The following is a 23,164-nucleotide window of genomic DNA, read 5'->3' as shown; positions in this document are numbered from 1 at the left end:
CCGAGGCCCAGAGGGGAGGGCTGGGCAGTCCCAGAGATGCTTGGAGGCACCTCTGTGATGGCCCCACTTGTGTTTTCCAGGCCTGAGCTGCTCACTGAGGGAGTCAAAGAGCCCATCATTGACAGTCAAGGTACCCAGCGCGGGGTCATGGGACATGGTGTGGGCGGGCAAGGGAGGGCCCCAGGAGCCTCTGCCAGCTGCCTCCTGCTGGCTCTGTCCTGCTCCCATCTTGGCCCTGGCATTCTCCCCACACCCCCGCACTGGGTTTCCCCTAATGATGCCATCTTGGGTCCCAGGAACTGCCTCCTCACTTGGCTTCTCTCCCCCTGCCCTGCCCCCAGAGAGGGATTCCAGGGACCCTCTGGTGGGCGAGAGCCTGAAGAGACAGGGCTTTCAAGGTAAGGTTAAGCTCAGGGGGAGGTCTGTTGTCCCAGCACCAGGATCTTGACCTGGTTTGGGTTTGGAGGGCCACGCTGGAAGTGGGGAGGAGCTGGCCCCCAACTTCAGGGCCTAAGGGACCAGGCAAGCCAGGTTAGCAATCCAGGCCCGACTGTACCCTGCCAGCTCTGTGTTAGAGACTCCAGGGGAGAGGGGGTGCCTACAGGTGGATGGTGGGGGGACCTAGGGGGTGGGAGGGTACAGGGCCCAGGAGCCTGCCTGCCCCCCTCCGGGAAGGTAGCTGACACGCCCACTCCTTATTCAGCAATCAGCTGTGGTCTTAGTGCTTTGAAATCAGAATAGGAGCCAGGTGCGGCACCTCACGCCTGTAATCCCAGCATTTGGGGAGGTCAAGGAGGGAGGATGGCTTGAGGCCAGGAGTTCGAGACCAGCCTGGGCAACATAGAACCCATGTCTAGGTCTATTTTTAAGGAAAGAAATCAGAGGCCAAGTGCAGTGTCTCACGCCTGTAATCCCAGCACTTTGGGAGGCCGAGGCAGGTGGATCACTTGAGGCCAGGAGTTTAAGACCAGCCTGGCCAACATGGTGAAACTCCACGTCTACCAAAAAAATGCAAGAATTAAGTCGGGTGAGGTGGCGTGCACCTGTGATCCCAGCTACTCGGGAGGCTGAGGCGGGAGAATTGCTTGAACCTGGGAGGCGGAGGTCACAGTGAGCCAAGATGGTGCCACCGCACTCCAGCCTGGGTGACAGAGCAAGACTCTGTCTCAAAAAAAGAGAGAGCAAGAGAGAGATGGTGGTCTGGGATCCCTTTGGCACATGCTAGCACTTGTCTTCGTTTGTTTTGAGATGGAGTTTTATTCTTGTTGCCCAGGCTGGAACGCAATGGCGTGATCTCAGCCCAATGCAACCTCCGCCCCCTGAGTTCAAGTGATTCTCCTGCCTAAGCCTCCTGAGTAGCTGAGTTACAGGCTCATGCCACCACAACTGGCTAATTTTTGTATTTTTTTAGTAGAGATGGGGTTTCACCATGTTGACCAGGCTGGTCTCCAACTCCTGCCCTCAGGTGATCCTCCTGCCTCGGCCTCCCAAATTGCTGGGATTACAGGCATGAAAATTTCGGGGAGATTTTCAGTTGCTATTTAATATTTTTTAGCCATATGCATTTTTCTCCTCTCCTTCTGGTACTCCAGTGACAATGATAGATCTCTTTTTTTTTTAACCATCCCACGGGTCCCTGAGCCTACATTTTAAAAGTTCAATTTTTGCTCTGTTGTTCACATTGGGAATTTCTATTGATCTATATCCCAGTTAATCCATTCTTCGATCACTGCAATTCTAATATGAATTTTTTTTTTTTTCAGATGGAGTGTCGCTTTGTCGTCTAGGCTGGAGTGCAGTGGCATGATCTTGGCTCACTGCAACTTCCACTTCCCAGTTCAAGTAGTAATTCTCGTGCCTCAGCCTCCTGAGTAGCTGGGATTACAGGCATGCACTAGCATGCCCAGCTAATTTTTGTGTTTTTAGTAGAGACAGGGTTTCACCATGTTGGCCAGGCTGGTCTCGAACTCCTAACCTCAGGTGATCCACTCACCTCAGCCTCCCAAAGTGCTGAGATTACAGGTGTGAGCCACCACGCCCAGCCCTCTAATATGAAATTTAAAAACTTTCAGTTATTGTCATTTTAAATTCAAAAATTTCCATTTGCTTCATGTCTTCAGTGGTTTTGCTGGGGTTTTTCATTTGTTTCAAGCATGTTTGTCTTTAGTTATTGAATTTTTATGATGCCTTCTTTAAATCTTTGTCAGATAATTCCAACACATGTGTCATTTGGTTCAGATATGATAAGTGATTTTTTTTTTTGAGACACAATCTCACTCTTGTCTCCCAGGCTGGAGTGCAGTGGTGTGATCTTGGCTCACAGCAACCTTTGCCTCCCGGGTTCAAGCTATTCTCCTGCCTCAGCCTCCTGAGTAGCTAGGACTACAGGCTCCCACCACCACACCTGGCTAATTTTTGTACTTTTAGTAAAGACGGGGTTTTGTCATGTTCGCCAGGCTGGTCTGGAACTCCTGACCTCAGGTGATCCACCCGCCTCAGCCTCCCAAAGTGCTAGGATTACAGGTGTGAGGTATTGTGCCCGGCCTTTTTTTCTTTTTTTTTTTTTTTTGGCAGAGTCTCACTCTGTCTCCCAGACTGGAGTGCAGTGGCACAATCTCTACTCACTGCAACCTCCACCTCCCGGGTTCAAGTGATTCTCCTGCCTTAGCCTCCTGAGTAGCTGGGATTACAGGCATCCAACACCACGCCCAGCTAATTTTTGTATTTTTAGTAGAGATGACGTTCAGCTATGTTGGTCACGAGCTCCTGACCTCAGGTGATCCGCCTACATTGGGCCTCCCAAGGTGCTGGGATTACAGGCAGGAGCCACTGCCCCCAGATGGTCAGTGATTTTTTTATTGTGTCTTGAAGGTTTGGGGTGTTGTTATGTTAGGAGGCTCTCAATCTAATTTAAATATTCTTTAGCCAATGTCACACTGGTGAAGAAAGTGAGTTGTGACCTCATTATCATGGGTGGAGGTAGAAATCCAGGCTCCCCCCTCAGCCCCCACCAACACCACAGAGAGGGTGGAGAGGACCGGAACAAACACTTCATTCTCACCTGGCAGGGCTGGAAGTTCAGTCTCCACCCAACCTCTACTGACACTGTGGAGAAAGGGAAGTGCCCTACACTTCCAAGAGCAGGGGGAGGAGTTTCAGGTTCCCCATTCAACCTTTTTAACACACAGAGGAACCTGTGGGCAAAAACTTAAGTATAAATTTCTTTTTTTGGTAGGGTGGGGCACGGAGGCTCATGCCGGTAATCCCAGCATATTAGGAAGCCAAGGTGGGAGGATTGCTTGAGCCCAAGAGTTTAAAACAAGCCAGGACAGCTGGGCGCGGTGGCTCACGCCTGTAATCCCAGCGCTTCAGGAGGCCGAGGCAGGTGGATCACGAGGTCAGGAGATCAAGACCATCCTGGCTAACACAGTGAAACCCCATCTCTACTAAAAATACAAAAAATTAGCTGGGCATGGTGGCACGCACCTGTAGTCCCAGCTACTTGGGAGGCTAAGACAGGAAAATCACTTGAACCCAGAAGGCGGAGATTGCAGTGAGCCAAGATCACACGACTGCACTCCAGCCTGAGTGACAGACCAAGGCTCCATCTCAAAAAAAAAAAAAAAAAAAAGATCAGCCAGGACAACATAGTGAGATTCGTCTCCATAAAAAATTTAAATATTAGCTGGGTACAGTGGCACACACATGTAGTCCCAGCTACTCAGGTGGCTGAGACGAGAGGCTAGCTTGAGCCCAGGAGGTCCAGGCTGCAGTAAGTCATGTTCACACCACTGCACTCCACAGCCTGGGTTACGGAGCCAGACCCTATACCCCCCCGCCCAAAGAAAAACAAAAACAAAAAAGAAGAATTTCACGATGGCAGCTACAGAGCCCTAAAGTCCAAGCACAGGGCCCTTTGCAGTCACACCTTTGTGCTTCTCAATTTTCTGTTTTTCGTATCGATCCTGAAAGCTCTTGTTCTCTGTAGGTGATTTATATTTATTTCTATTGTAAATTGATTTTTTTCTCCATAATGTTTGCTAAGTGGTTAGTAATGGTATATAGGAAAGTCATTTTGTACAGTTAGCTTTTATCGCTATTTTAGGATTTTCATCTTTCACTAATATAGAGATGAAATTCTATAGTTTCAATATAAATTCTCTTGGGTTTTCTTTTTTTACATTTCTGTTTTTCAAGACAGGGTCTCACTCAGGCTAGCGTGCAATGATGAGATCACAGCTCACTGCCACCTCAAATTCCTGGGCTTAGGTGATCTTCCCACCTTAGCCTCCCCAGTAGCTGGGACTACAGGTACACACCACCATGCCCAGCTAGTGTTTTTTTTTTTTGTAGAGATGTGGGTCTCACTATGTTGCTGACATTGCTCTCAAACTCCTGGCCTCAAGCAGTCCTCCTGCCTTGCCTCCAAAAGCGATTACAGGCGTGAGCCACAACACCCAGCCTTCTCTTGGGTTTTCTACATAAAATAACCATCTACAAATAATAGCTATCATTTGTTCTAAGTTCAGACAACAACCCCATGAAGCAGTAATATTATTAACCCCATTTCACAGCTGAGGGATCTGAAACAAGAGATTTGTTCAGGGCCAATGAGCTAATAAGTAGCAGAATAAAATTCAAAACCAAATCCAAGCCTTCCAGCTCCAGAGTTCATGTCCTCACCACCAGACAATAATAGCTCTATACTGATTACATTAACTCCTTTTTTTCTCTACTTTTATGTCTGTTTGAAGACTGAGTACCTTGGTAGAACTGCAAGAACAAGGTTGATTGATTGTGGTGACAGCAAATATTCTTGTCTTCTTAATTTTAACTGACAAATGTCTCTAATGTTTCATTTTTAGGTATAGCTTAACCAGAAAACCTCTGTAGCATGAGAATATTAAGAATAATGTATATTTTCCTAAGAAAGAACCAAATCAATTTTTGGAAGAGGGACGGATTGTGAAACTTTATTGATAAAGAATTCTGTTCCAAAGGTGTATTCCAGTCACATTTACCCTACATAAAATACCAACATCTTCTTATTGCAAAAACAGAAACTCCGGCCGTTGTATTGATGCTGACTTAAGAGAAATAGAAGCCTCTATATAAGGCAAGAGTCCATACCAGAAGAATTCGACCAATATGAGATACCTCCAAAAAAATCAATTCAATGACCTACTTTATATGTAAGAGACCCAAAAAAGTCAGCTTTTGTGGGAAGTTGATATGCAGTTTATTGAACAAACAGAGTGTACAGTAACTAAACGAACTGTGTATTTCCAAAGGAATTAAGACCGCATATCTGGATTCACACCTAAAAGCACATAGAAAATTAAACCAAAGAAGGGCAAGTTTTGTACTAAAATCACTTGGGCCCAGGTTATTCTATAAGAAGATTCTCACTGGCATTTGATAGTAACTTATCACCTTCTGTGCGAGCTTGGGAACCAGCTGACTCAGTGAACTGCTTCCTGTCTTCAGTGCATGATGACACAGATGTGTCAAGCTTGATAGATCTTATATGTAAATTTAAGAAGTTTTATACCCACCCTGGTTTTATTCCAAAGTTACTGCTCTGCAATTTTGGCCTCCATCCTTAGGAAGATACTGGAAAAGCAAGAGAACCTTTCTCAGCTGCCTGTGTGAAGTGACGTTGTTCTAGAACGGTGCCCTGGGGCCTCATGCACAATTTCACAAGTATAGCTGCATAATCTGTGGATGTCACTGAATGGAAGAAAAATCATCAATGGTATATTTAGGTTATAGAAGGTTCCACTGAGATAAGAAAAGGTTCTACAATGCAGGTAGCTGTCGAGCCTCCTAAATATTTTACTTGTTTAGTTAACATCACACTGTGCATTGAGTGCAAGATTCTTTGGTTACACCATATTAACCACCAGGAGGATAACTCCTGGTTTGTAAAAGAGATCAGTGGTTCTTAACGGAGGGGTGATATGGCCCCAGGAGACATCTGACTATGTCTGGAGAGAATTTTTCACAGCTCTGGGGGGGGTGCTACTGGCACCTAATGGATATGGATGGCAGGAATGCTGCTGAACATTCTACCATGCACAGGGTGGCCCCACAACAAACACCTCTCAGGCCACTAATATGAATAGTCCCGAGCTTGAAATGTCCTGAAAAAGGTTCAGAAAACATGTCTAGACGTTTGCAAAGTCAAATGTATATTATGGAGGCTGCAAGGCGCCCCTTGCATCTCACAGCTGAGGGACCCCGTCACCTCTCACCATCAGAGACCCATTCATTCCCGCCTTCCATTCCAGGCCCAGTGCCTGCTCCTTCTCACTGAAGAACTCAATAGAGATTTGCTGAATGAATGAGGGAAAAATAAGCTAGAAGCATGGTTTAAAGTCTTCCATCGACTACATTAAACAGCAATTTTATGTGGCCTAAACTTTATTCTGAACCTTAGTGGTGTCATAGTCTCTGACTATATAGAACCTCAAAGTTAAGGCTAACACGTTCTTAAAGATGGAGTGCACATCTTAAGGGGAGTTTGTCTAAACACTTCTCGAGTCATTTTAGTGGGATAAACCAAATAAAATGGTGCTAAAGGCAAACATTCAATATACTTCATTTTAAACTAAAAAATTAACATATAAAATGCCATGCACAGCAGACACCATTCTTTTTTTTACATATTTACAATTTTACATATTTACTTATCAATATAATTTCTATCTTTACAATTATAAAATTATTCCAAACTGTGGAAGAGTGATACCATTTAATTTCCTTGAACATACACTTTGTAGCATTCATTTGTTTTATCCTTTAAAAGGCAATTATTTACCAAAACCACAGTGAATGCCAGAGGAAGCACATAGGAAAATCATGGAGGGAAAAAAGATTGAGACAAAATTTGCACACAAGCCTTAAATGAATCTGTATCAGTAACTCAAATAAGTAGTATTTTATTATTAACTAAGGTTCCCCTGCTAGGAAAAACAAAACAATCCCCATACACTGTACCTTTAAAAAATGCTCTGACATTTATAAGCAATTTAGTTACATTCTAGATCCCAATCAATTGAGTGTAGTAAGGGCTACCTACAATTTAGGCTCAAATAAATACTCTCCACTAAATTGTGATCATCCTGCATAAACTTGAGGTTGCAGTGGTGGAGGAAGTTTATCATTTTCAACGTTTTCAGAGTCAATAGCTGCTAATGGTTGATTCGGAGGCTTAATTTCCAGTGGGTATTTCTCAACGATGTCTTGAACTTCTCTTGCAATTCCATCTGTCCAATCTATGAGGTCTTTTTCCAGTTTCTTGGCTTCATTCATGATCCTTTCTTGTCGTTCATTCAACTGAGACAAGAGATCCAAGTTCTTATACATTTGCTTGACGCCTAAGCAAGCATCAGGAGACCAACTCTCAGCTTCTTGCTTCCTGGGAGAGGTCTGGCCAGACATGTAGCGATCAAAATCCTCCTGACTTAAATTCAAAGACTGGGCGTCTAGCTTCTCAATGAAAGCCACAGCACAGCACTACAAGAAGAGGACGTTAATACAGTCATATTAGGAAAGCTATGCATACTCGAGTCGATTTGTAAAAATCTTTTGATCACAGACCATTTAAAACAGAAGCTAAAGTAAACAAAACAAACTCATGAACTTCTGTGTATTTCAGCCTCAAAAATTACCTACTCCTATCCCTGGTCGTGCTTCCTATACACTCCCAGGAGCTCCAGGGCCGATGTCTGGGTGCAGCCTCCCCAGGTGCACCATGAAGCCATTCTGTCTGAGTCTTCCCAGACCTGCTATCCCCACCCAGGATATAGTCCCCAAGTAGGTGTGGCACACAGACCTCTGATCCTCAAATGAATATTTTAACATCAAGTGGTTAAAAGAACAGCTCCAGACCGGGCCCGGTGCCTCAAGCCTGTAATCCCAGCACTTTGGGAGGCTGGGATGTGTGGATCATGAGGTCAGGAGTTTGAGACCAGCCTGGCCAACATGGTGAAACCCCATCTCTACTAAAAATACAAAAATTAGCTGGGTGCAGTTGTGGGCGCCTGTAATCCCCGCTACCTGGGAGACTGAGGCAGGAGAATTGCTTGAACCTGGGAGGCTGAGGTTGCACTGAGCCAAGATCACGCCACTGCACTCCAGCCTGGGTGACAGAGCAAGACTGTCTCAGGAAAAAAAAAAAAAAAAAAAAGGAACAACTCTGAAGTGACAGAACCTGAGTTCACTGTCACCTCTTTCACTTAACAACAACAGTGAGTGACCGTGGGAAAGTTACTTAAGCTCTCCGAGGTTTCTGTACCTGTAAATGGGGGGAAATACCACCTAGATTTATTGTGAGAATTAAACAACATAACATGTCACGTGCTTCCGAGAGGCCTGCAGCGAGCAATGAATACACGGTAGCAATTATTAGTACAGAAATGGCACTGCAAATGCCCAATTCAACAGACATCTGAGCCAGGCGTGTTGGCTCGTGCTTGTAATCCTAGCACTTTGGGAGGCCGAGGTGGGAGGATTGCTTGAGACCAGGAGTTCAGACCAGCCTGGGAAACAGTCGGGGTAGAAACCATCTCTAGAAAAAAGGAATAAAGAAAAAGAAAAATCTGATTCATCTGAGTAGAACGGAACACCATCTGGCTCATGGTGTGTGTGGAGTTGCTGTGGCCCCTCTGTGACCTGGAAAGAGGAGGTGATTCTAACTCCTCACTTAGGTGAATGGAGACATGGCATTGCCACTAAAAGGAATAGAGAATACTGGAAAAGAAACAAACATCTGAAGGGGAAGTAGCTCTGAACAAATTATATCTGAGGTGCAATACAAGTGTGAGGTCAAGACAGGTGACCCAGAGCTGCAGGCCATCACTGCACAGTGAGTGACAGCTCTGTGACAGAGAAGATGGTGCAGGAAGAGAGATGCAGAGACAATGGAGTCCCATGGAATGACACAATTCAAGGTGGAAGTAGAAGACACAGACTTTACAAAGAGACAAGGAAGTAGTGGAATTGTGGAAGCCAAGGAACAACAGAAGTTGCAGAACAAAGGACTCTTGGAGAGTGCTATGAGAAGCGAAGGAAGATGAAGACTGTGAGTGCCCGTGGGGTTCATCAGCTGGAAACTTTTTACTTTTGCCAGAGCAGTTTCATTGGAGCAATGGGTGTAGGAGACAGACTCTGAGTCAGGCAAGAAGAGGACAAAGAGAGAAGGCACAAATGTACTTAAGGCTGCAGGCCAAGGGCACTAGAAGCTGCTGAGTGTGTGCAAGCCAGCCACCTCTACTGTCAGTGACCGTGGCTACGCTCAAACACGTCCTGGTCCTCCTCCACTTCTCTCAATACCTGCCATGTCTCCACCTTCACACTTCTCAGGGACTTCCAGGTTGTCTGACCCGCTTTGGATAAAGAACTGAATCCAAAACGCTCTTCCCTCGTAGGCAAGTGTATGTTTCATTTATATTAAGAAATATGAGGCCAGGTGCGGTGGCTCATGCCTGTAATCCCAACACTGTGGGAAATTGAGGTGGGTGGATTGCTTGAGGTCAGGAGTTCGAGACCAGCCTGGCCAACAAGGTGAAACCCCGTCTTCACTAAAAATACAAACATTAGCCGGGCATGGTGACACACATCTGTAATCCCAGCTACTTGGGAGGCTAAGGCATGAGAATCACTTGAACCCAGGAGACGGAGGTTGCAGTGAGCTGAGATCACACCACTGCATTCCAGCCTGGATGACAGACGGAGACTCCATCTCAAAAAAAAAAAAAAAAAAAAAAAAAAAAAAAAGGATATATGAGTACTTCTAATCTCATTCTATATGGGCCACTTAAACTTTTTTCAGTACTACAGATTAAACCACCATGTGCTTGGGAGGATGGAAAACAGTGTGAATAAAGGTAAAAGCAACATTCTGATCAAGAGCACCAAGTCCCTCCACCTATAAATCACACTCCCAAGATGCTGGTGACTACAGTAACATGTAGCTGAACACAATGCTGGAGGGTGATGAGTGATGGGGGCAGGTCCAAGTTTGGAGGAACCTGAAGCTTATACAATTTTGGGAACCTACTTACAGGAAAAGGAAAAAGAGTGACAAATACAAAAGTAGGTATAAATGTGAATACATACTTAGAACCTAGAAATAAATCATGACATATTTTTAGAGACTGAGAGATTCAAGTACCTGTGAGACCTTTTTGGCAATTTATCAGAAATACTCGCAATGCATCCTGGCTTCCCCTCCCCACCTCTTAGTTCCCAGGCTCTCAACACAGAAAACCAAGTCCATAAGCTGCCCCAAGTCTCCAAATTCATTAGCTTCACAGTACATTCCCTCTAAAGCAAATAAGCAGAGCTTAGTAGGAAGAAAAAGGAAGAATTCAGGTCAGGAGTGGTGGCTCATGCCTGCAGTTCCAACTCTTAGGGAGGTCAAGGTGGGAGGACTGCTTGAGTCCAGGAGTATGAGACCAGCCTGGGCAACACAGCGAGACCCCCTCTCTCAAAAAAAAAAAAAAAAAAATTGGCCCGGTGTGATGGTGCATGCCTGTGGTACCAGCTTCACAGCAGGCTGAGGTGAGAGGATTGCTTGAGCCCAGGAGGTCAAGGCTGCAGTGAGCTATGATTGTACCACTGCACTCCAGCCTGGGTGACAGAGTGAGGCCCTGTAGTAGAATGAATGAGTGAATGAATGAATGAGGGGGCAAATATTCAGCCTTATTAACTTATACATAATTTGCCTTATTCATGGTTGAAAAAGCCCAGCCAAGTGAAGGACTCTTCTACCCAGGACTGTGGGGATTGATGCCCAACACATGTCATCTGTTTCCGTAGGATAAACACAATCTCTGATCAAGTGCTGGGAGGCGGAGTGTCTGTACGGCCTGGTCCTTGTGCTCCCTGATGCAAAGTGAGCTTCCTCAGCCATGCTGCCTTCTCACACAGAAGCATTCACCTGTCACGGGCCTGAGTGACCTATCACATCCCCAAAACCACCACCTTCCTAGTCCTTCTCCGCAACGCCAAGAACTCACTTACTCACCAGATTGGTGAAATAGTAGCCATCCTCTCCAGTCATCAGTCGGCTTGGATTGCAGAAGCGCGTGATATACTGGATATTAGACTGAAGGCGTGGGGGGTTGCCCTTCAAAACAATGTAGATGAGGGTGGGGAGGAAGTCATCTGCTGACGCCGGCTCGTTCTTGGTGATCTTGATGGCATTGAAGATGTGCTTGCTGCACTTGGTGATGCAGGCCAGCTTGTCTCGAGGCACACGCCTGGAATCCATTTCAATGATATCTACAAAGCAGAAAAGACAGTATTTCCCATGAGAAAAGAATCACAAAAAAGAAGCAATAGGAAAATCATGTTTTATCTCTAAAGTTATGAACGAATCCTCACTAACCCCCTTTCCAGCAGTTAACTTAGTATATAATAACTTAGTAAATATGATCTCATACTCATGGAAAACAGAACCAAGAGCCAGGTAATACACAGTGTACCCTACAAGCACATTTCTCTAATCCTCAGATTATGCAATGGATACTCTTATTAATATTATCCATTTTAGGGATGAGGGGGCTGAAGTTCAGAGAGGTTAAATGATTTGCCCAAGATCATACAGACAGTATGTAGCAGGGTGGGAATTTGAAACCATGTCTACCTGACTGTAAAGCCCACACTTTTTTTTTTTTTTTTTTTTCAGACTGAGTTTCACTCTTTGTTGCCCAGGCTGGAGAGTGCAGTGGTGTGATCTCTGCTCACTGCAACCTCCGCCTCCTGGGTTCAAGCGATTCTCTTGCCTCAGCCTTTAAAGTAGCTGAGATTACAGATGCCCGCCACCACACCCAGCTACTTTTTGTATTTTTAGTAGAAACGGGGTTTCACCATGTTGGCCAGGCTGGTCTCGAACTCTTGACCTCAGGTGATCCGCCCACCTTGGCCTCCCAAAATGCTGGGATTACAGGCGTGAGCCACCGTGCCTGGCCAAGCCCACACTTCTAATCACAATGTAAGCTGCCTCTGAGCTCCATGGAGAAGGAAGAAGTTGTCTGATGAAGAGTCTTTTTACTGCTTCTGTGCCTCTGTTACATTTTAGAATGTTTTCGACAGTCCCAATTTGCATACTGCTTTTTAGAAATGTGGCTACTACACAAAGCATCTTTGTATTGAATGTGAGAATACAAAAATTAGCCGAGTGTGGTAATGTGTGCCTATAGCCCCAACTACTGGAAAGGCTGAGGCAGAAGGATGGCTTGAGCCCAAGAGGTTGAGGCTGCAGTGAGCTACGATCATACCACAGCACTCCAGCCTGGGCAACAGAGCAAAATCTTGTTAAAAAAAAAAAAAAAATCCAGCTACTGGAATCCAACACACTTAGTTCAACAGTGGCCAAACTCTCCAGCATGTGGATCTCCACTAGCTACAGAAATCACAACATTCACACCTGCTGATTGGCAGAGGGGATCAAGCAAGGGAATAAACTTAATCTCAAAATAACATTTTACTTCTCCCAGGGAAAAATTTTTCTTTTTTTTTTTTTTTTTTGAGACAGCATCTCACTCTGTTGCCCCGGCTAGAGTACAGTGGCACGATCTCGGCTCACTGCAACCTCCGCCTCCCGGGTTCAAGCGATTCTCCTGCTTCAGCCTCCTGAGTAGCTGGGACTACAGGGACTACAGGCACGCACCACCACGCCCGGCTAATTTTTGTATTTATAGTAGAGATGGGGTTTCACCATATTGGCCAGGCTGGTCTCGAACTCCTGACCTCGTGATCCGCCCACCTCAGCCTCCCAAAATGCTGGGATTACAGGCGTGACCCACCGCTCCCGGCGGAAAAATTTCACTACCCACAACTACCACTAAGTCCAAGCAGTGGGCGCTCATGAATGCCCACCCTTTTCCAACAAGCCTGGGGGACAGCGAAGGGTGCTGAAGCACGTGGTGACAGCACCGCTGGAGAGGCAGCGTACCTCTGGGGTTGCACATCGGCCAGCAACTTGGGACATCACAAAAGAAAAGAGCCAAGGCAGCTTAATTTTACACCAAATTCTTGCCACTAGCAGGAATAAACGTTTCAGACTCTGGCCAGGCGGTGGGGTATACCAAAGGGTTCTTTCAGCTTTTAGATCATCCCTGAGGTCAGCTTCCTGGGGAACCCTCCTAGGCCCATCTGCCATGAAAGACAACGTGTGGGGGACAGATGTGCTAGGCAGTGCACAGGCATTATTTTAACTTTTGAGTGCTTTTATTCCCTTACTTATGGGGCTACTGTGTGAATTACATAATCTTTGCTGTTTTATTGTTTGCTTCCTTTAATCCTTTAATCCTGGGTTATAATTATTGTTACATTGATCTATTTATTTTTCTTTTTCTACTTATATGGAACTTATTCTAAAAAGAATTGGGTAAGATTGGGTAAGATTTTTTAAAGCCATTTTTACTACCTTCATTTATCTTTAGCCTTCTACCTTTTATTGGTGATTTTTTTTCTCTCTTATTTAAACTACTTTCTTGTTAATCTTTATTTTTCAATGTTCTTTCATCTTGCATCCTGTTCATCTTTACTGTTGACATTTTGAAAGCGAGTAAAAAGTGAATTATGTTTTATCTGGATGTGTGGCTGCTATTGCCATAAGGCAGGGCTGGGGTGGAAAAAGGGAGAGAAGGGAAGGAAAAGGAGAATAAAGAAAGACAAACACCCCCAGGGATCTCTTCCACATGCTTCATCCTGCAGATACCCGTTCCTAGCATCCTCTGGCCTGAAGGAATTCTTCGTGGAACTCTTTGGATTTTCCCATGTGTGCGATTCCATGATTTGCACTGCTTCAAAGTCTCAACTAGGAGACATGTGAGGAGAAAGCAACACACAGGAAACTCACTGCTGTCTAATAATTTCCCTCCCCAGCCTGCCTGCTATGATTTACTCTTCAGAGCCCTGCATAATTGCTCTATGTCTTCTCCCAGGGCTCTGCCTTCACATGAATAGGAAACACAGAGCTGAGTGTACGCTCCATCTCTGCTGGATCCAGGTGTCCAGGCTTATCTTTAATGGAGTTGTGAAAACAAAGGCTGTACCTCCAGGTCATGGCTTCTCAACATGGACACTCCTGACATTTGGGGTTGAATAATTCTTTGTTGTAGGGAACCATCCTGTTCATCACAGAATGTTTAGTAGAATCCTTGGCCTCTACCCACTAGGTGTTAGTAGTACTCCCACAGCTGTGACATTTAAAAATGTCTCCAGGCCTGGCTCAGTGGCTCACACCTGTAATCCTAGTAACTTAGGGAGGTGAGTCTAGGAGTTCAAGAGCAGCCAAGGCAACATGATGAAACTCTGTCTCTATAGAATGTGAACAAAAATTAGCTGGGTGTGGTGGCACGTGCCTGTGGTCTCAGCTACTCAGGAGGCTGAGGCGGAAGGATCGCTTGAGCCTGTGAGGTCAAGGCTGCAGTGAGCCATGATCATTGCCACTTGCACTCCAGCCTGGGTGACAGAGAGATTCTGTCTCAAAAATAACTAACTAACTAAATAAATAAATAAATAAGTCTCCAGATGTTGTCCAATGTCTCCGGGGGACCACTGGTGCCTGGCTAAGAACCACTGCCCCCATAGCCACACAGAAGTCATGCAGGTGGAGCCAAATGGGAAAGGGTGTCTGTCAACAGATGAATGGATAAAGAAAACATGGCACACATACACAGTGGAGTACTATTCAGAATGGGATCCAGTCATTTGCAACCACATGGATGAAACAGGAGGATATTATGTTAAGTGAAATAAGCCAGGCACAGAAAGATAACCATCACATGTTCTCACTCATTGGTGGGAGCTAAACACTTAAAACAATTGAAGGATGGTTACCAGAGGCTGGGAAGGGTAATGCAGGGCATGGGGGATAGTGGTGATGGCCAAGGGGTACCAGAAAAGTTAGAAAGAATGAATAAGACCTAGTATTTTCTAGCATGACAGGGGAACTATAGTCAAAAGTAATTTAATTGTACATTAAAAAGTAATTAAGAGAATATAACAGGATTCTCTGTAATACAAAAGCTAAATGCTTCAGAGGATGGACCCCATTTCCCCTAAGGTAATTACCACTCATTATCTGCCTGGATCAAAATAGCTCATGGAACTCATAAATAAATACACCTATTATGTACACATAAAAATTAAAAATTAAACAAAACAGAAAGGGAAACTTCCACCATCAGCCACAGGCCCTGACACTCTCCTTGTCCTAAACTCTTGGAGCTAAGAGGAGCTGATGATGGACTCTCTGGTCCCCTTCCTGGGGTGACACACACTTCCTTTCAGAAGTCCTGAAGAGTGTTCGACCTCAGGGCAGAGCACTTGATGACTTTCAAAATTTTATGCAGTTCTCTTCAACAGACCTCCTATTTGTTACTTGTCAGCCCAGAACATGAGCCTCCTGCCCTAGAAGAACGTGACCCACACTGTGTAACTTAACGGGCAGCCTCTCCTATCGAGTCCCACTATTCATGGAACACAGCTACACTTCCCTGATCCCTTGGGCCACCCACCTCTACTTTCACCACTGATGGGTCACACAAACACTCGCTACCAGCTGTCGCCCAGTGAACCATGCCCTACCTGGGTGAAAGAGGCCAGGAAGGCTGGGGACTTCCCTATAAGCAACAGGCCGTAAAGGCTACGGTGGCTTGGACAAAACTCTCATACCACACTCTAAATGTAAACCAGCTGATCTTGAACTTTCTAGTAAGAGTCAGGAAAAACACAAGTCCCAGGTCCATATTCAGGCTTTTAGAAGGCCTCCAGCTTCAACCTCTTATGGGGTTCCCCGAGCAAAAGGTGCGGGGGGCAGAGTAGTCATGACCTATGCCATAGCCTAGCAGAAAAGCTTGCAAGAAAAAAAAACAATAGTATTGATCTGGGCCACTTGGATTCTACCTTCAGAACTTGCACAAGAAATTACAGAAACCAGTAATTTACTTAAAAACAGGAGTTGACACGGGAAGATAAAGAGAAGCAGAACCTGAGAAAGTGGAAGAATCACATCAGCAGAGAATGCCTGGAGCAGACCCTCTTGCCGTTGTAGAGGCAGTAAGATAGCCCACTCCCTAGATGACCCTTGGGGCTAGGGTCCTGAAAGACTCCACCTCCTTTATAACCCTGATAATACTTTAAGCAAACCTCCATTTCTTCTGTAGCTTGGGTGAGTCTCTGGTTCCTGTAACAAAAGAAGCCTACTCGATGGCCAGCCTCCAACACTACTATTATCAGTTAACCCACTTCCTTTCCAGTAGAATTTCATTAACAATGTCTACATGAACAAGCCTTTCCAAGGCCTCTTTCTAATAAAGGAGACACTGGCCAAAGATGAACATCCCTCCGTTAAGATTTTTTTTTGTAATTTAAACATTTGTGTTGCACTCTTGCTGGGTCATTCCCATGAATGAGAAACAAACCTTATTAGGAGGCTGGACCTGTCTAGAACGGCAGTGCCACATCAATTTGGGGAACTTCATTTATTTCCTGATCAAACCAGAAAAATAACTCACAGCGCTTCTCTAACAACCAGTCAGAGGCATCATTTTACTACGTTACTCCAGCATGGGGATTACCTTGCCTTACCAGTTCCCTTCCTCTCTCCAAAATTATTTTGAATATATAAATGCACCTGAATCCTAAGAAATTTATTCTATCATGGGAACAGTCAGCTGAATAAAAACTAAATAAAAAAAGAAGTACAAAAAAAAGAAAAAAATTTATTCTATCTGCATTTGACCTTAGTTTAGTTCAATGCCCAAGAAACAAGACCATAATCCCTGAAAATAAAGGGGTAAAAGAGAACCTGCTCTTCTGAATGCCATCAAATTCATAAAACTAACAATCTGACAAATCACTTTTACTACATTCCAATGTACCTTCGACAATCTGCATTTTACAAATGTATAGATTAATATTACAGTAAAATGTTAACTTTAAGGGGAAAACATCCCAATAAAAAGGCTCTTGGTTTCACTGACCTGTGATCGCCTTCACCACCATATCAGACACTTCTGGGATGTCTTCATTAACAGGGACACACAGCATCTGAGGCGTAACCCAGCGCAGGGCTCTAAAGAGAGAGAGACAGTAAACAAGAGCTCCAAGGATGAACTGTGGCCATTTGTCTTGTCACCTCCTTCAGTTTAGGGAAAGCCTGAGGCATCACTGACCACTCAATCCCAGGCCCACACACATCACCCCTGCAAGTACTACGAGCTCTAATGACGTGATGAAGCAGCTAGGATCCTAAAATGAGACTTCTGCATTTATCACAAGAATGGAAGGCCATCTTGCTGACTGAAATGACATTACGCAGTGCTACCAAGACTGAAATGCACTCAGTATCTGAAAGTGACCATTTGAGAATTGGCTGCTGCCTGTCCTCACTGCCTACTGCGTTAATGTCCTTTTACACTCAGTCCTCAACTTCTTTCTTTTTTGAGATGGAGTCTCACTCTTGCCCAGGCTGGAGTGCCAATCTTGGCTCATTGCAGCCTCTGCATCCTGGGTTCAAGCAATTCTCCTGCCTCAGCCTCCCAAGCAGCCAGGACTACAGGCGCCCACCTCCATGCCCAGCTAATTTCTGTACTTTTACGAGAGACAGGGTTTCACCCTGCTGGCCAGGCTGGTCTCAAACTCCTGACCTCAGGTGATCTGCCTGCCTTGGCCTCCCAAAGTGCTGGGATTACAGGTGTGAGCCACCACACCCGGCCTCAACCCTCAACTTCTGAGGCACACTGGAGCTTGTATAGGAGGCCACGGGCAGGACCACCATGCCTGAATCACTGTGTGTTTCCTGGTCCCACCCTAACTGCACTCCAACTACCCTGCTGCAGGCCTCCCCTCCTGCTTGGTTACTGCTTCTGTTCTGCATCTTGGTCCAGGGCCCCTCTGGTTACTTCTGGCTCCTGACCTTGGGCTCCACATCTTCAGCCTGCCCAGTATCAACTCCTCACTTCAGCTATGAAACTTCCAATACAGATCTAGCAAGTACCAGCCCCTTGTCTGGAACCTGGGACTCCGAGTCCCTTCTCCCCTTAAAACACCTCATCAGCTCAGCCTTGGCCGTGTTCCCACACTTGGGTGGTCTCTTCCTCAGTGTCCACCGCAACTGGAGTACACAGTGCTGGGGCTCACCCCAGTGAGCCTGGAAGACTGGCTGCTGTGGGAAATGTCATCAATCCAATGCTAGTGAAAGATGTGACTGGGGAATGCTGAAAAATGCACACCCCTGGGAGGAATGAGGAAAGAGGACATCTACTGACTTGTTATTTTTTTGAGAAGGAGTCTTGCTCTGTTGCCCAGGCTGGAGTGTGGTAGCATGATCTCAGCTCACTGCAACCTCTGCCACCTGGATTCAAGCCATTCTCGTGCCTTAGCCTCCCAAGTAGCTGGGATCACAGGCGTGCGCCACCATGCCTGGCTAATTTTTGTATTTTTAGTAGAGACGGGGTTTTACCACGTTGCCCGGGCTACTCTTGAACTCCTGGCCTCAAGTGATCCTCCCAAAGTGCTGGGATTACAGGTATGAGCCACCAGGCCCAGCCGACATCCCCTGCCTTGATACGGATATTCACAGTTTCCCACTTGAGGAGATGGTAATGGACCAAGAACACCGTCCCTCTATTCCTTGGAGATTTCAGGGATTGAAAACAATCTCAAACACCAAACACAACTCTTATCAAAAGCTGCCTTGAGGGAGATGGATAGGTGAGGTCACCACATTCCTCGTCTTTCTTACACAACAGAGCTGCTTCCACTCTAAGGAAGCAGGAACATGAGCTATTGCTTTCCCTTAAGGTTTGAAACACGGGTGCATTATTTTCCCCCCAGTGTGTTCTTCCATTAGAAGGTAGTAACTACAAAGCAAAACAAAATAAGCAACTACCTGATTCTCTTTTGAATGGCAAGATCTTTCTTCTCATCGTCAGTAGTTTCTGGACAGAACACATATTTATAGAGACGAGTCATGATGTACTTTTCAATCTGATCCATTATCTTCTCGACTCTTTCTGGAGGCACTGAAATAACCAGACAGAGAAAAGATCAAGATATATATATATTTTCTCTCTTTTTTTTTTTTTTGCAAACAGAGTCTGGCTCTGTCGCCCAGGTTGGAGTGCAGCAGCATGACCTTGGCTCACTGAAACCTCCACCTCCTGGGCTCGAGCCATTCTCCTACCTCAGCCTCCCAAGTAGCTGGGATCACAGGCACATGCCACCATGCCTGAATAATTTTTGTAGGTTTTTTCTGTGGAGATGGGGTTTTACCATGTTGCCCAGGCTGGTCTCAAACTCCTGGGCTCAAGCAATCTACCTGCCTCAGCCTCCCAAAGTACTAGGTTTATAGGTGTGAGCCAGAATGCCCGGCCAAGAGTATATTTTCATAGCACTATCTACACAGCAAAAAACTAATTTACTAGAAATAAATTAAACACACTCAGAACAAAAGTATAAGAATGTTATATTTAAAAATACGCTTTAAAAAAAAACTTACCAGCTGGGTGCGGTGGCTCTACTCCTGTATTCCCAGCACTTTGGGAGGCTGAGGCAGGTGGATCACCTGAGGTCAGGAGTTCAAGACCAGCCTGGCCAACATGGTGAAATCTCCTCTCTACTAAAAATACAAAAATTAGCTGGGTGTGGTGGCACGCACCTGTAATCCCAGCCACTCGGGGGCTGAGACAGGAGAATCACTTGAACCTGGGAGGCAGAGTTGCAGTGAGCCGAGGTCACACCACTGTACTCCAGCTTGGACGACAGAGTGATATTCTGTCTCGACAAAAACAAACAAACAAACAAACAAAAAAATCTTCTTCCAACTGTTGGGCTGCCTTCCACAGCAACCTCAGTTCTAACTGAAGTTGTCTGACAGGACCTAACAGTGTACACCCTGCCAAATGGGGAGACTTCAGCAAGGTCACTCCCTGTCCTACATTACAAAGGCATTTGCAACTCCCAAGACTGATGAATGCTGATGAAACTTATCCTTTCATTTTTCTGAGGTTTACCATAACACCGTAGAGCTCTCTGAGGTATACAAATGGAGATTTCTCTGACACACACATGTGCTAAGTATATCCTAAAGTCTAGTATCAGTGAACGTTGAATCCATAAAGAATCCCTAAAAACTTGAAGCTCTTTTTTTTTTTAAACTATTAATACAATAACTCACCAAAATGGTGATTCCAAGATGGAAAATTCATTTAGCAAAGCCTTCCAATAAGTTTTTTTCTTTCTCTCTCTCTCTTTTTTGGAGACAGAGTCTCGATCTGTTGCCCAGGCTGGAGTGCAGTGGCACAATCTCAGCTCACTGCAACCTCCGCCTTCCGGGTTCAAGCAATTCTTGTGCCTCGGCCTCCCGAGTAGCTGGGATAAGAGGTGCACCACAACACCCGGCTACTTTTTGTATTTTTAATAGAGGCGGGGTTTCACCATGTTGGCCAGGCTGGTCTCGAACTCCTGGCCTAACGTGATCCGCCTGCTTTAGCCTCCCAAAGTGCTGGGATTACAGGCATGAGCTACTGAGCCAGGCCCTAAGATGTTTTCGTCAGCTCCAGCCCTGCCCCAATGGAGTTATTAAATGTTACTCAATAAAGTATCCAATTGCTCCTGGAAAGATACACATGGTACAGTTCAAAGGCACTGCTAAGTATAAGACCAGTTCCCAGAATGTCCATGAGGTTACAGGATGAAGTCTACAAACCAGCCAGACCATCAGAGAAAGAAAGAAATTGCTAAGAGACTGAGCAGTCATCCCTGTGCAATACCCGCAATCTCTCAATGGCTAACAGTGTTACCTTTCCCACGAGTTTGCATCCTTTCGGCCACATTGTGGTAGAAATCCTGAGCACACTCTGACTGTTCTTCAATGCTTAGATCCTGAAACAGAGAGACAAAGAGGCTGCTTGTAGCTGAACAAAGTTCAGAAGCACAGCTCTACATTCTAAGAACTTTCCAAAAGCCATTCCTTGTACTGGTAGTAAGCCTAAAAGTACTCACAGGTTATATTAATCCTGCAGGAGAGTAAAACCTATCCATTAATATTATTTCCAATATCCATTGTTGCCGGACTTTTCCTTAGTTCAGCCAAAGACGGGATCCTTGTCCGTCTCACAGCCACAAAAATTTAGGCTCGCAGGCGGTTTGAATGGTGAGTAAGACAGGGTTTTATTAGGTGAAAAGGAAGAAAAGGGGGAATCAGAGACACTCACAAGGCCAGAGTCCCTGCTAGAGTGCTTCCTGCCAGCAGCTAGAATCCTGGGCTCCACACAGAAAGAAGAGGGGCCAGGCTCCTCCCTGCTACAAATGGTGCAAACTTCCCAAAACTCCACCCCGGTGGGCAGGCTGGCTGGAGTTTTTCCGGGGACCCCTTCCCACCTAGCGGTCTCACCATGACCATCTCATTCTTTTTGCTAAATCTACATATTCTTAAATAGATTTAATGCATGTTTTGATAATTTAGATATTTTATGTACATTTCTATTTATCTAATCCACTGAATCATTTCTGGTGGCTTTATAACACTGCATTATATTAACTGACTTATTCGACTCTCCTCTACCACTGTGCATTTGAGTTGCTCCCCCTCTTTCACTGTTGTGCACTGTAGGTATAAATAATTTTGTAAGGACTATCTTCTTTTCGGTTCTCTGTCATACATTTCCAAAAGTGGCATTAACCGCTTAATATGAATAAACAACGTTATAGCACTAAGTATCTATTGCTAGCCACACTCCTCAGAAACTCAGTGCACACTGTCATTAACCACGTGTAATGCACTTATTTCCCTATGGCCCTTACAACATTGGGCTTGATAATTTTTATTTGGTTTTACTGATTTTATAGGTGTAATATACGTATTTGTTTCTCACTTTCTGCCAAAGAATATTTAAAGTCTATTTAAAAGATAAATGCAGTTCAGCACAAGAGACTAGAAAATAAAAAGAATAACAAATAACTGTAATCCCAGTGCTCTGGGAGGTTGAGGCTAGAGGATCGATTGAGCATAGGAGTTTGAGGCCAGCCTGGGCAACACAGTGAGACCCCATCTCAAGAAAGAAAAGAAAAGAGAAGAGGAAAGAAAGAAAGGGGAGAGAAAGGAGAGAAAGGAAAGAAAGAGAAAGAAAGAAATTTTAAAAAATTTTTAACAATAATAAGTAAAAAAAAAAAAAAAAATTAAACATGGAGAGAGACCTAAAGCAGAGCCACAGATGACAAGACAGAAATGTTTTCCTGGAAGATGTCTAAATTAGTCAAGAGTCAGCCCGTACATCTGTCTCTAACTAAACTTTTTAGCAACCATCACTAGGATGAAAACAGTTATGTAATTCAGGGTTCAAAAGATGAAAGCAAACAAATTCTTCAGGTGAAATTCTGACACCAAAATCAAAAATTTCTCCCAACGGTTCTCACAAGGATGTCACAGTAGAAGAACATGAATAAGGCCGAGAACAAACCCCCAGGACGGGCTGTCACAGACCTCCAGGACGGGCTGTCACAGACCTCATCTACACAGGCCAATGACATCACACACCAAGGGCCGATACATCCTGTGGAAGCCCACAGCAGTCTGACCGTCTGGCTTAACTCTAAAAGGATGGCAGGACACTTGGGGTCAGGAGCAGTCACCTCATTCCCTCAGTAAAAATGGCCAAGCACTCACGGCACTTTGTGATCACTTTGACTGCAGCCCTTGTTACTGTCAACTAGTTACCCATATACATGCAATTTGGTTGAATTAAAATTGATCCCTCATCTATAAAAGCCTAGGTACTACCTTTACTAAAGTTCAGATATTTCACTATATTAAGCTCTTATTTATATTCATGACTTCCCACTGTTTTATTTTTTATCGCACAGATTTTTAAAAAGTTAATACTATTAAGCCTTTTATCTGGTCATTAAAAACAATTCTTTTGGCCAGGTGCAGTGGCTCATGCCTGTAATTCCAGCACTTTGGGAGGCTGAGGCGGGTGGATCACCTGAGGTCAGGAGTTCAAGACCAGCCTGGCCAAAATGGCAAAACCCCGTCTCTACTAATAATACAAAAATTACCTGGGCATGCTAGTGCACACCTGTAATCCCAGCTACTCGGGAGGCTGAGGCAGGAGAATCGCTTGAACCCTGGAAGCGGAGG

General features: G+C 45.0%; 1 protein-coding gene across 24 annotated transcripts in view; it reads right to left on the bottom strand.

The window, feature by feature from the left end:
* Nucleotides 1-4,944: 4,944 nt before the first annotated feature.
* Nucleotides 4,945-23,164, bottom strand: part of LOC101123872 (rab5 GDP/GTP exchange factor) — a 155,115-nt gene continuing 136,895 nt past the window's right edge. For 20 of the 24 annotated variants that reach the window (XM_063708122.1, XM_063708124.1, XM_055346972.2 and 17 more), the window contains 5 exons: nt 20,826-20,907; nt 18,914-19,046; nt 17,004-17,095; nt 11,033-11,289; nt 4,945-7,518 (listed from right to left, as the gene is read on the bottom strand). In XM_063708122.1, coding sequence (XP_063564192.1) covers nt 7,120-7,518; nt 11,033-11,289; nt 17,004-17,095; nt 18,914-19,046; nt 20,826-20,907 — 963 coding nt within the window. In that variant the 3' untranslated portion in view covers nt 4,945-7,119. Of the gene's footprint in view, nt 8,573-11,032; nt 11,290-17,003; nt 17,096-18,913; nt 19,047-20,825; nt 20,908-23,164 lie in introns of all 24 variants that reach the window. The other 4 variants (XM_063708126.1, XM_055346975.2, XM_055346973.2 and 1 more) reach the window with 1 other exon arrangement.

The sequence above is a fragment of the Gorilla gorilla genome, chromosome 6, assembly GCF_029281585.2.
Source record: "Gorilla gorilla gorilla isolate KB3781 chromosome 6, NHGRI_mGorGor1-v2.1_pri, whole genome shotgun sequence".
NCBI lineage: Eukaryota > Metazoa > Chordata > Mammalia > Primates > Hominidae > Gorilla > Gorilla gorilla.
The sequence above is the reverse complement of the archived record's forward strand: the minus strand, read 5'-3'. Positions and strand labels throughout refer to the sequence as shown.